The sequence below is a fragment of the Monodelphis domestica genome, chromosome 5, assembly GCF_027887165.1.
Source record: "Monodelphis domestica isolate mMonDom1 chromosome 5, mMonDom1.pri, whole genome shotgun sequence".
Lineage (NCBI taxonomy): Eukaryota > Metazoa > Chordata > Mammalia > Didelphimorphia > Didelphidae > Monodelphis > Monodelphis domestica.
Genome location: NC_077231.1, coordinates 130,440,416 through 130,454,182, shown reverse-complemented (window position 1 = coordinate 130,454,182; position 13,767 = coordinate 130,440,416). Strand labels below are relative to the sequence as shown.

Genomic DNA, 13,767 nt, shown 5'->3' with positions numbered 1-13,767 from the left:
ACTTGGAGTCCAGAAGTCAGGAGTGATTCCCTCTTCCTCTATTCAAATCTGGCCTCACAAACATGTACTCAGTGGTTATGGGATCTTGGGCTAGTTAATAAAGTGGAGAAGAAAATGACAAACTTTAGTATTGACCAAGAAAATCTCAACACAGAGTTGGACTTGACTCAATACTATGTCCAAGTAAGCCACCACTGATCCTAAAGAACCAGAGTACTGAGTCTGGTGTGCAGAGAAAAATTAGGGCACCCCAAATTCCTAGCAGCTTCAAGGGCTCTATTGATTTGCCATAATGATACCCAAGAGGGGTTCAAGTTCCAGTAGGAGAACCCTTTGTGGACACTGAGGGGGGAAGGAGTGGGCGGTCTGAAAACTGAGAAGTTGGCTCAAGGTGAGGAGTGGGCATTCAGTAAGTGGCAGGCATGCCACTAAATCCAAGCCTCTGGCCCTGCTCGAGGCTGCTGAAGATGCTTTCTTTCTCTCCTCCTGGAGCTGTGGCCATAGGAAAGTGATGCCCAAGAGGTCAGAAGCAGCAAATAGGAGTAAGGATGCAGACCTCCATAGGAGGGAATGGAGCAAACTCCTTTCTCCACTTTCTCTTCAAATGACTGTGTCTCAGAGCAGCAGGTTGCCTAAGTGGAAACTCTTCTGGTACCCCTTTTCCCTTCAGTTGTACCCTTCCAGTGAGCTCTCTGGACCTTTGTTCTCTAGTTCACTTCTTAAAAACCCAGAAGATTTGGCTTATTAGATCAACTGGAATTTCCTCTGTACCCCTCTTAACCTCCCCCAACCAGTGAATCTCTGTAAAACAAATCATTTGGGGAAGAAAAAAAAAAGGAAGAGGGAAAATAATAGCAAAGGGGATCAATGCACTGCCCTCCCCTTAAATGCAATCAATGTTCCATATTTCCTCCCCCCACACCTCACTTCAAAGGAGTTGGAGATGTCACCTCATAGCTCTTCTTTGGGGTCATACTTGTCCTTAAATACTTTTGCAACATTTTATTTTTATTTTATTTTTTGTGGTTGTGGTTCTCTGCATTTGCATTCTTACAGTCCTTGTTTCCCTGGATGTTTACTTCATGTTGCAACAGTTTATGCAGTCTTTCAGTGCTAAGGGGGAGTCCTCATGTTCTTTAACTTCTATAGCTCTACTACATGCTATTATATTTGTGGACCACGATTTGTTTAACTGCTTTTCCACATGGTGGCTATCTACTTGTTATTAACTTTTTGTAACCACACAAAGACAAAAAAACTGCTGTGATAGGATGCAGTGAGGTGGCTCAGTGGCCTTGAAATGGGAGGTTCTGGGTTCAAATTTAACCTCAGACACTTCCCAGCTATGTGACCCTGGGCAAGTCATTTAACCCCACTCTCTTCTGCCTGGGATCCAATACACATTATTTATTTTAAGACAGAAATATTTCATTTTTTAAATGCTGTGATAAATAGTCTATTGTGCTTTTATGTTTAATGACCTCCTTGGGGTATAGGCAGTGAATTTTGCATATGGACACATTAGGCACTTTATCTACATAATTACAAAATGCTTTCCAGAATGGCTGTATTCATGTACATCTCTACCAACAATTTATTAGTACCCTTATTTTTTCCAGGGCTTCTCCAACATTGACTTTTCCTATTTTCTGTCATCTTTGCCACTTTGCTGGGTGAAGTGAAACCGTGTTGTTGATTGACCTCTAATTCTTTATTCTCCTTTTACATTCCATGACAAGTTGTCTTCTAAACCATTTCCCACCCCTCCCCCCACTGCTCCCCAAATACTACATTTTTGCCTACCATCTCCAGTTCCTGGATTTCTCTTTTTCTGCCCTGACACACTGAATGTGGAGCAAGAATGGGTACCTCTCTGCCTCCATCCTCAGCAACCTCCCTTCACTGTGATTCCTTCCACTTGGCCCCATTTGAATGGCTTTTCATTTCATTCTCCCTGTTCTTAGGGATTGGGTACCTGGCTCACTCTTCTTTCCCCCTCCTACCCCCCCCCCCCCAATGCCAGCCCTCAGATGGATAATTGTCCCCTCCACATCTCTGATGTCTCCATATCCACTTCATCACCTGGGAATCCATTCCAGCAAACAGGATCCTTTTTTTTTTTTAACCCTTACCTTCAGTCCTAGAATCAATACTGTGTATTGGCTCCAAGGCAGAAGAGTGGTAAGGGCTAGGCAATGGGGGTCAAGTGACTTGCCCAGGGTCACACAGCTAGAAAGTGTCTGGGTTTAGATTTGAATTTAGGACCTCCCATCTCTAGGCCTGGCTCTCAATCCACCGAGCTACTCAGCTGTCCCTAACAGGATCCTTTTGTGCATGACCCCAGTAGCACTTACAAGTGCCTGGATTCCACAGGCTGGAATTCTTCTCTGCCCATTCTAGTTATCCCTGCCTCCTCTCCTCTACTAAAACCTTGCAGGTACTTCCTTCTTTGCTCTTGCTTTCATTTCCTAGCTTTGTCATTCTGAACCTATCAGGAACCTCTTCCACTTCAGATAGTCCTTGGCCTTTGAGTGCAGCACTCCCACCTATCCCTTACGATCCCCAAACCTTTCTCCCACCAGCCCCTTCTCTAATGACCCCAATGCAACTACATGCCTTGGGAGGACACCTGCAAGAACCCTTGTTTCCACCCAGCTACAGAGGTCCCCCACAAACAAGGCTGGTCCAGGTTGAAGGGACTCCGGAGGTGTGCATCTACCCCCAAACCATAACCACTCAGGAGAACTCCATCCATGTTTTAGGAGTTATCAGGGTCACACAATTAGTTCAAAGCAGAAGCAATAAGGAGGCATGAATTATCAATAACATGGAAATAGGTCGTGATCAACTACACAAGTAAAGCCCAATGGAATTGTGCGATGGACGGCTCCGAGAAGGGGAGGGAAAGAACAGGAATCATGTAACCATGGGAAAATACTCTAAATTAATTAATTAAATATTTTTCAATTTTAAAAAATTGATGTAAAAAACAAGGAGGCATAATGGATAGAGTGCTGGCACTAGGATCTGGATGTTGCCATCAGGATGGAAAAAAAAAGACACAGAGACTGAAAGGACTGAATGGGATTTTCCTAGTTTAGTACCTTGATGAATAAGAATTAATATCTTTGCAAAGTAACAATTCATTTTAACTAAAAAGGATTTGTCAGAACCCAATTGTATTAATAGGAATAATTCCTGGTGTGGTGATTTCTATTACCAATGCAGATTCCTGCTTCATCTATAAGGTACAATCTCTTAAAAAAGATTAGTGTTATAATTCCCAGGTATTTCCCTTCCACCAGAAAAGGCATTATTTAGCATAAAAATATATGTATATATAAAACTCTGTCTTGCCTGTTTCTATTTATTGTTTCTTTTTCTAGAGGTGGACACACAAGTCATTCATTAAACAGTATTTCTGTTGCTTTAAATAATGTTCTTTTGGTTCTGCTTATTTGTTATTATTTTATGTAGAACTTACCTTTTAAAAAATTCTTAACTTTTATATTGATTCAAAGGTAGAACAATGTAAGGGAGGCAACTGTGGTTAAATGACTTGCTCAGGGTCACAGAGCTAGGTGTCTGAGACCAGATTTGAAGCAAGATCCTTTGGTCTGCAGGCCTGGTACTCTATCTAGTGAGCCATCTAGCTGCCCTTCCCATATTAAAAAAAAAAAATTCACCTATTCATCATTTCTCATAGCCCAATAATATTCCATCATTATCAAGATGCCACAACTTGTATATACCTATAATGTTAATTAGTTGTCTGGGACACTGAAAAATTGTATCAGCATTTGAACCTGCATCTTTCTAACCATGAAGTTGGCCTTCTAAGTATGGTGTGGTACTGCTTCTACAAACTTATTTATTTTGTTTTTAAAAGTTTTGCATTCCCAATGTCTTATACTCCAGCATTTACCATTTAAAAAAGCCAGCAATATATCATTTATATACATAAAATCATGTAAAACATACATTTCCATTTTGGTCATATTGCAAAAAACAAACAAAACTCCAAGAAAAATGAAAAATTATACTTCTATGTATAGTGAGAACTCATCAGTCTTCTCTGTGGGTGTAAAGCACTTTTCATCATGTATTTTAGAACTGTCTTAGATCTTTATATTCATCAAAGGAGTTAAATCTTTCACAGTTGATCATTTTAATATTGAATTACTGTGTACAATATTCTATTCTGCTTACTTCCTTCTGCATCATCAGTTCATAGAAGTCTTCCTAGGTTTTTCCGAAACTATCTTGTGCTCCTCATTTCTTTTAGCACAAAAGTATTCTATAACCATATATTACAACTTGTTCATCCATTCTTTGTCACTATAAAAAGAGCTGCAATAAATATTTTTGTGTAGCTGGGTACATTGCCTTTTAGCTCTCTGGGATACAGAGATAGAAGAGATGTTGCTTAGTCAAAGGATTTATAGCTTTAGCCAATCTGATAGGTTTGAGATGGTATCTCAGTTACATGAACAAAAATTTTTTTTCATGATCGACACCTTTGATTTCTTCTGATACTGCATGTTTATATATCTTGATAATTTATTAATTGGGGAATGGCTTCTTTTTTTACAAAGTGGAATTCAGTTCCTTCTCTATTTGAGAAATGAGGCTTTTGTCAAAGAAACTAACAATGGATTTTTAAATATGTTAGCTAGAACTGACTGATTTTCAACTAGTTTTATTGAAAATTTCAACAAGTTCAAATATTCAAACATAAAAAAGAAGAAAAATTTATAGATAAAATTCAGGATACTCAAGGAATATCTTGAACATAACTGCTCCACAACAATCACATATTTCATCTAAAGAGAAAAAAATGTTGAGTACCTTTCCTTTGAATATATTTAATTTATATCACCTGGCTGAAACTGATTTATAAAGATTACATCCTATTATGTAATATATTTTGTAATAATACCCCATCTCCTTTAAATGTTCCTTCTTGCTTCTATAATTTTCTGGCCCTAATTTTATTTTTAGTTTTAGCAACTAAATCATCTTTATTGTTAATAATATGAATCTTTAATAATGATCACTTTTCACATAGAATTAAATTTTATGCTAATAATTTAGTTAGGAATTCTCATAATAGATAGGGTGTTCCAAAAGTCCTAGTGCATTAACTTTCCAAAACAGAAGGAAACTTGATCCTTTGGATTCTTTCATAAAGATGACATGTTACTAAAAAGTCATGTTTCATTCCCCCACTCCCAACACACAATGAACTTAAAATTTTAGGAAAAAAGTGTTATTGTATGAAGGCCTTGGTGTGGGTAAGCCCATGTCTTTTTTTGTAAAAAGTCATTTTTATGTAGGAAACCAAAGTACCAAGTTTCTTTGGGTTTTGGAAACAATGTAAAATATGAACTAAAGCGCACAGCAGGAAGAACGTGAAATTGATTTGGAAGCGTATGAACAACTGGGCAGCAGGAAGAAAGTGTCACTGATTTGGAAGTAGGTGGACAACTGCAAAGAATGGATCATAAAAGAAACTATCTCTGGTCATAATTACGACGATGTTTTCTGTGCAGATAGATCTATCCATCTTTTGCCCTGTTCCATTTTAGACCCCCACTTAGTTTTTAAGAGGTAGAAACAGATAAGAGTTCCATTTTTTAAAAAGATATAAATTAAATATAAAGCAGCTGGGTAGCTCAGTGGATTGAGAGTCAGTCCTAGAGACAGGAGGTCCTGAGTTCAAATCTGGTCTCAGACATTTCCTAGCTGGGTGACCCCTGGGCAAGTCACTTGACTCCCATTGTCTAGCCCTTACCACTCTTCTCCCTTGGAGCTAATACATGGTATTGACTCCAAGATGGAAGGTAGGGGTTTAAAAAAAAAAAGATATAAAGTAAGCAAATATTACCAATTAAGTGCAGGGTAGTCCTGCACTGAAGGGTTAAAAAGAACACAGGAAAGGAGTCCCTAGCCATGTCTGTGTGCCATGGATCCTTGGACCCTTAGGAAGCCTATGGATCTCTTTTTAAAACTATGTTTGTAGCCAATTCATAATGAAAGGAAATGCTAAATTTCAATTAGAGGTCACTAAAAAAAGAAAATCATTTGTTTATATCTTTTAGATGCTCTGAAATGTATATATATCCTCTTCAAGATCTCTAAATGCAAAGTTAAGAATTCCTGGCATATAATAAAACAGAATTCTTAAGCTAACTTCAATGAGGCCATTCATTATTTTTCCCTTTTAAAAACTGACAAAACTCATTTTTGCCCACAAGTAGTTAAGTAAGAAAAGTATATGGGAAGTAGGAGGCTTAGCATATAGCTCCCTGATTCTCTGAGTATGCTCTGACCTTACCCGGTCCTTGGTTTCCTTATCAGTAAAATGGGGGCTATATAAAACTAAAGGGATTTTTTTGTCGTAAAGAGTCCCAACATTCCCTTTGGTAGTTACCAATGCTTCATTTCGCCCCCCTTCAGTTTTCAATGGAGGAAAGAAATCACTAACACAGATGTTTAAGAACATCAACATTTATTTAACATGATAGAAAAGAAATGAGATATGAACATTTGCATTTAAACAATAGTAACTTTATATACTTATATTGCATGTGCTCATTGTATAATATATACACAATGAACATAATTACATTTGTACACAAACTAAGTACTGGAATTGGAAACCTTATTGCTGTACACCTATTCCAAAGAATTAAAAGTCCAGTACCTCAAAATACCTACACTTTATTTTGTTTTTAAGGAAAAATAGGCCATAACATTTGTGTATATGCTGACAACAGTGTGGCAGTAACTGCTGACGCTGCAATGTGACTGAGTGCAATGGGACTGAGAAATAATTACAGCAAAAAACAGGACATTTCACTTAGCAATAATAAAATGGCACATTTTAAATACACACACATATATAAGAATTTTACAAACCAAGTGTGAAACAATGCATTGTAGTAGCCAAAGAGAAAATAAGCTTCAGCAGGGATGTGGAAAAGTAACCAATTTCATGTACTCAAAAGCCAAAAGCCAAATGGAAATCAACTCAGAATTAAGAAACATTTAAATCTGGAACACAGCAACTAAGCTATGGCTGTAGGCTACACATTAAAAAGCACCATTATTTGTGTGCACTGAAATCATAGCAGCAAGCTGGTGTCATAATAGATAACCTTGATACTGTGGGGTGTACCTATGGGCCATTAAAGCTATCTTGGAATAAACATTTCCAGAAGTGATAAAATGATGCTCTGTGGCTAAAGGCATCTGAACTATGAATTTCATAGATTTAAGAGACTGTACAATTTCTTCTCACATTTCCATAGGTCCATATCCTTAACTACGACCTTGTTTCAACAGAAGCTGTTGTAGCTAGAAAAAAAGAAAGGAAAGAAAATTACTTTACCACCTACAGAGTTAAAAAATCAGTGTTCACACATTTCTAAGGGGGGGGACACATGGAGAGAGACAGAGAGAGAGACAGAGAGACAGAGAGAGAGACAGAGAGAGAGTCAGAGACAGAGACAGAGAGACAGAGACAGAGAGAGACAGAGAGAGGAAGGGGGAGAGAAAGAGAGCAGTGTTTATATTCATGGTTGTTAATCTTCCAAGTTACAATGAAGAAAATGGTTTTTTACTTGCACTTAAAAAATGCTATTAGTAGCAATACAAAATCATAAACAGCTGAATTTGTTGAACATGAAGTAATAAAAATAGTAAATGCTAACTGATGGATGAGGGAAAATTGAGAAACAACACAAGACAGCTTTGTACAAAATGTTAAAATATGTAACAATTCAAAAACTTTCCTAAATACTACCAAAGCCAAGAATTCAGAAAATGATATATATACATATAGACAACAAAATGTTAAATATCCAAAGTTAGGATGACACCAGCTCATCCTAATGGTTATATATAGGTTGGCAGATATAGGTTAAAATTATGTTATACATTATCATTCTATGATATCACTATACCTTCAGCACAACTCTTTCAAAACAATTTAAGAGGGGCAACTGGGTGGCTCAGTGGATTGAGCCAGGCCTGGAGATCAGAGGTTCTCAGTTCAAATCTGCCCTCAGATACTTCCCAGCTGTGTGATCCTGGACAAGTCACTTAACCCCCATTGCCTAGCCTTTACCACTCTTCTGTCTTGGAACCAATATACAGTATTGATTCTAAGAAGTAAAGTAAGAGTTTAAAAAAAAAAAGAATATCAAAGAAATTAAAGTGATAATGCTAAATAACAAGATCTTATCATCAAAATGGGTATGTACTACATCTAAATTTGCCATAGAGCCATGGTAGCCATATGGCTGGTATACATTTAATTTTTGCCCTTTAATACTTAATCAACCAATAATGATGGATGTCTTTTTTGGGCAACACTCTACTAAAACAGAGGCAGCCATCTTCACGTATATTTTGCTTGGCAATAATACTTATTGCCTTCCTGGGTGTTTGTTATTGGTGTCATTAAAAGAATAAATTAATATTGTTTCCAGTGGAAAAGATTTAAAGTAAAAAGCATCAGAAGACTAGAATACAGTTAAATATAACCATTTCTGGATCTGGAAGAGTAGCCAGAAAATGGAAAAAAAAAAGGCATTTGGCCTAATCTAGACTCCCAAATCAGCCAGTCCAGCCCACTACAATGTATTTATTCTCTTTTTTTATAGATAAGATTTCCCCAAAGTCTAAGTCATTATACTAATTGAGCTATTTAATATTCACTCTTCCATTTAATGCATCCCTTTATGATGTAAGTTCTCTGAGATTAGGAGTCATTTCACTGGAGTATCCTCAGGGTTGAGCCTAGTGCAGGACACAGAGGAGCTTTATAAATGCTAACCCAGAGCATTCAAAACCAAGAATTGGTGAATATACCTAAATACAGCACCTGGACACAGACCATAAAATCCAGAGTAAGTCAGTATTATGCCAAATGCCTTTGTTTTCCATTTTCAGGCCAGTCTTCTGGGTAGGGTCCAAAAAGTATGGGTAAGGGGCTTGCACAGTAGAAACTTCTCTATGTAGAAGAAATGGTACAATTTCAATCATCTTTCTCTAATCTCCAACTTCTTCCTTCCATACTTTCTTCAATGTGCACCATCCCCTCAAGGTGTCCTCTTATATCCCTCTTGTTAGATCAACTCCTAAAAGTCAACATTCCTTGCCTCTACTCTCCCACTTTTTACTCATTCTTCATCCTTATGCAACCTTGCATCCACAATCTTTTTAATTTGAAACTGCTTACTCTAAACTTAATAATGTCCTCTTAACTAACTGCCAAATCTAATGATTCTTTCTCAATCCTGGTTCCGCCCCCCACCCTTTGGCTTTGCTATTATCAACAACTCTCTTACTGGGCACTCCTCACAGTATTTGTGACTCTCTTCTGGATCTCTTCTGCCCAGCCCTTATCCGTCTCACTGGATTTCACCCTCTGCCTCTCATCTCCTAACAAGGCTTGGCCCAGGAGCCTCTTCACACTATATTCTCCAATTGCCTATTACACCTTTCAAACTGGATGTCCCCTACAGATCAGGATCAACATGTCAAAAACTGAACTCAGTTATATTTTTCCCCAAATAACTTATATTTCTGATTTCATTAAAAACTACACACTAGTCCCCCTCCTGTGCTCTCATCTAGACAAAGAGTGATGTCTACATCTCCTTCCCAGCCTTTGCATGGGCCATCTTCCTATTCACTTGGGTCACAGAGAATCCCTTTTTCCTTCAATATTCAGCTTATGCACCACCTACTCTGGGAAGCCTTACTTTTTTTCCTGGGACCTCCAGAACAAATGTATTTATTCATATATAAGAGGTCCCCAAAGAGGAAGACATTATGCTAAATGATCTATTTACTATTCACATTTCAACTGAATGTCTCTCTTTATAATGTATATTCTTCGAGAGTGGGGGTGATTTCACTTGTTATCTAAGGGTTTGGCCTAGGGCAGGACACTTAGTTGGCACTTAATGAATGCAGACCAATAAGCATTCCAAAGTATTTGTTGATGAATATGCCTATAGATAATACCAAATGTTACTACACCTAGATGCTGAAAATAAAATTGGAAAAGAGCAGAAGTTTCTTATTCTGATTTTTTCTGAAAAAACAAAAACAAAACACCAAAACAATAACACACAAGGAAAAACAACCTAGGATGATTTGCAAGCTCCCATAATTGGCAAAAATCACAATAACTTGATATTTACTGTTTTTTTTGAAGTTTTGTAACAAATTGATTCTAGGAAATTATTTTCAGACCTAAAAGCTAAGGAATTTAGAAGCCAGCCATTAGAAGAAAGTCCTAGGTTTAGTCTTTTTGTTTTCAATTTGTTTTTTAATAGGTAATTCCCTTAACTTGCATATGACAGTAGCAAAAAAAAAGTTGTAAAGAACTTTAGTGAGCATTTGGTCTAACAATTTATTTTACATCTAAGGAAACAGAGGCCCAAAGTAAAATGACTTGTTCAAGGTCAAATAGCCAACTAGTGGTAGAGCTAACATAGGAGTGGGGCTCTGGACTCCTGGTGTTCTATATTCTCCCCTAGAGGTTACCACTTTTTTTGATCATCAGCATTTTCACTAAAATTCATGGCTGCTTCTTACCCTTTTGATAAATTTATTAGAGAAATCATTTTGATGGCTTTTGATGTCACTGGGTTAGATTTATCATAAAAGCATTTCATTCAATTTAATTCAACAGATAAATTTAGACCACTATTTAGTTATCAGTTTTAAGAGAGAAGGTAAATGTTTAAGAAGAAAAAAAGGAAAATAAAAAGATACCACATGATCTTTATCAAAATATATTAGTACAAAGGAGAATTCATCAATTGCTCTCACAGATTGCAACTCATAGAGTGAAGCTTGTCTGCTTCTTCTCACAAATTCTTTGCAGGGGTTTACTGGGTGCGTATCCCTTTTGAGCTCTGTTGCCATTATGTGTCTTCCTCCTCGAAAGCCTGCAGGTTCTTTTTGGCAAGATGAGCCAAGGTTTTCTTCCTATCTGCCTGATGACAACATGTGCTGCAGCTACTCAGGCTCACCATGCACTTCTCTATTACCTCAACTTTGAATTTTAAAAAACTTTTCAGAGTTAACCATAATAGCAGGCACCTTGCTAAGTGCTTTACAAACAGCTTCTCACTGGACCTTTACATAGATGCTATCACTATCCCTATTTAACTGTGGAGGGAACTGGGGCAAAAAGACACAGAGTGACTTGCCAGTTGTAAAACTCTCTGCCAGAGGGCCTAGCTGCCCACTGGGGACCGTAGTGTTGCATTACTCACAGCCATACAGAGCAGGATTTAAAGAAAAGAGGCACCACAGAAAACAAGTGCCTCCCTCCACCTTTTCTGCTTCAGTTCCCACCAGTGTAAAAGGGGGCTGTGAGATGGGTTCCATTTGCAAGCACTGTCTCATTTTGTAAGTAATTTTTAGCATGATCACATAAAATGAAGGAATCCTTATGGGGCACTTTGCAATCCTAAACCCTATACCTAAGTATAGGGTTAGTATACCATCCTTGGAAGGAATTGTTCCTTTTGGATTGGGTCCCTGGACCTCTTATATGATGATACCAAACAGACCTTTAGAACACACATGCCCCAATTTTTTGCTTTGCTTAATATTAATGATCATGAAGTCAAATAAATCTCTTTAGTGACTTCTTCTAAGTAATCTTTTTTTTTTTAAACCCTCACCTTCCATCTTGGAGTCAATACTGTGTATTGTCTTCAAGTGACTTGCCCAGGGTCACACAGCTGGGAAGTGTCTGAGTCCAGATTTGAACTTAGGACCTCCCGGCTCTAGGCCTGGCTCTCAATCCACTGAGCCACCCAGCTGTCCCCTCTAAGGAATCTTATAGGATGTTAAGGTACGCCTGGGCAGTATCTTGTTGAAGAAAGCCCTCAATGACTCATTTTGCTCTACTCAAAATGCTTTTTTTTAAACAAACAGCTGACTAGCAGGCTCCCAGGGGGCCGTGTTTTGGAAAGATTATTTGGCAACCAGTGAAGGGCATAATGGGGAGCCCCAGCAGATCAGAGGCAGCCTACGTGGGAGAGCCTGAAGCAGGCTGGGGTGGAAGGGAACCCATCAGAATCAATGCCCAAAGTCAGTCAGAGTGAAAGAATTCCTAAGACAGACCGCTGCGGCAAGCACCGAGAAGGACTTAAACATCCAATGGTGAAGCCCTCCTGGCCTCTCCTGATGGACGGCTGAGGCAGGAGCTCTGACCTGTTGCTTACAAATACCCCCTCCCCATCCTTTCCCAAGCCATTCGTGTACTGTCTAGGAGAATCGATTAGACAACAGGACAAATGCTCAGGCAGCTAACTACCTAGGAAGCACAAGCAAAAAGGGGGGAAAAAAGAACATACTTCTCTGTAACTATACACACATGAAATGGGATCCTTCTGGGAGCGGTGGCTGAGCTGGCGGGACAGGTGACGTGGAGGGCTCGGGGGATGGGGGCAGAGTTTTCACTGAAAAACAACACAGCAAGAACATGTGAGAAGATAAAACAAACCTGGATCATACCTATAAAGAGGCCAGTCACCCTGGGCTCTACTCAGAAGGTAACAAATACAGAAACAAGGAGGGGCCTCCTCAGGGCCCTTTCCTGCTCTGCAGCTCCCCCGGACTACAGCACAGTGCCTGGCACACAGGAGCCTCGTAGAATTCTCGTGTATATTATTAATATAAAGGAATAGTTTTGAGGAGAAATGAACAGATGCGTGTTTTTTTTTAAATTTGAGAACTACTTATATTACTAAGAAATCTTTCATAAGAATCTTTGTTTCACGATGGTTTCTGTATTTTTTCTTATTTCTGACAGCGAAAATCCTGGTCAGGCCCTTGATCTATCTTAGCTTTCATAAACTTTCTGGGTTGGTGTGAACAGGCAAATACCTTGTTTTTTCTAAACACGATTTCAGTGCTTTACACCCATGGAGATATCCTGGAGATGAAGTGTTATGTAGCCTAAAAATAACTCGGGACTTGGGGTCAGGACACTGTAAGTAGGGTCTGAGGGATCTCTGACAAGGCCCGGGGCAACTTAGGACCTTGATTTTCTCATCCATCCATCCAGTAAAAGGTCTGAGGCGTGATTTAAACACGGTCTCGATTCCAAGTGTAGCACTTTTTCTGCGGCACCACCCAGCTGCTCCCAGGTTGTGGTGAATACACTGTAAACCTGACGATGCTAGGGAAACAAGAGCTGGGTTGGCAGGTAAGGGACAATTTCAGGAGACACCTATATGTTATATCATATTAGCAGTGAAAATGTTTTAGAAGTCAACTCACTGTTAGTAGAAGTGAACTGGCCATTGTGAATAAGTTTTGGTGAGATCAAAATAATGATAAATTCAATTTAAAAGATAGGGTTTTAGTACTCCACAATGGGAAAGTATCCCAGGAACCATATTCTACTTTTCTCAGGCTCAGTCTGAAAAATGTTGCTATAGCAGGATAATGCAATTACTGTTCTTTTTCTGCTAACATGTAGAAGAAATTCCATTTCTACTGGTTCTCATTATTGGGGATTAATTTACCCTAACCACTATGTCAGATTCTGGGACACTGAGGCAAACACTTAGGGGGTTCAACAGGGTCAGGACTAATGAATTCATTCTTCAGTTCTGGCTACTTAATTTTTTCATGATCCTTAAAGAATCCCTTTCTTTAGATGTCTACCAACACAACTAATTTCATGAATAGAATTGTGATTTTTTTAAATTAAGAAATATAAAT

The 13,767-nt window shown here is 38.5% G+C and overlaps 1 protein-coding gene across 29 annotated transcripts in view; it reads right to left on the bottom strand.

Moving 5' to 3' along the window:
• Positions 1-6,494: 6,494 nt before the first annotated feature.
• Positions 6,495-13,767, bottom strand: part of PLEKHA5 (pleckstrin homology domain containing A5) — a 179,151-nt gene continuing 171,878 nt past the window's right edge. For 28 of the 29 annotated variants that reach the window (XM_007503558.2, XM_007503566.3, XM_007503562.2 and 25 more), the window contains 2 exons: positions 12,413-12,497; positions 6,495-7,359 (listed from right to left, as the gene is read on the bottom strand). In XM_007503558.2, coding sequence (XP_007503620.2) covers positions 7,341-7,359; positions 12,413-12,497 — 104 coding nt within the window. In that variant the 3' untranslated portion in view covers positions 6,495-7,340. Of the gene's footprint in view, positions 12,498-13,767 lie in introns of all 29 variants that reach the window. The other variant, XM_056799336.1, reaches the window with a different exon arrangement.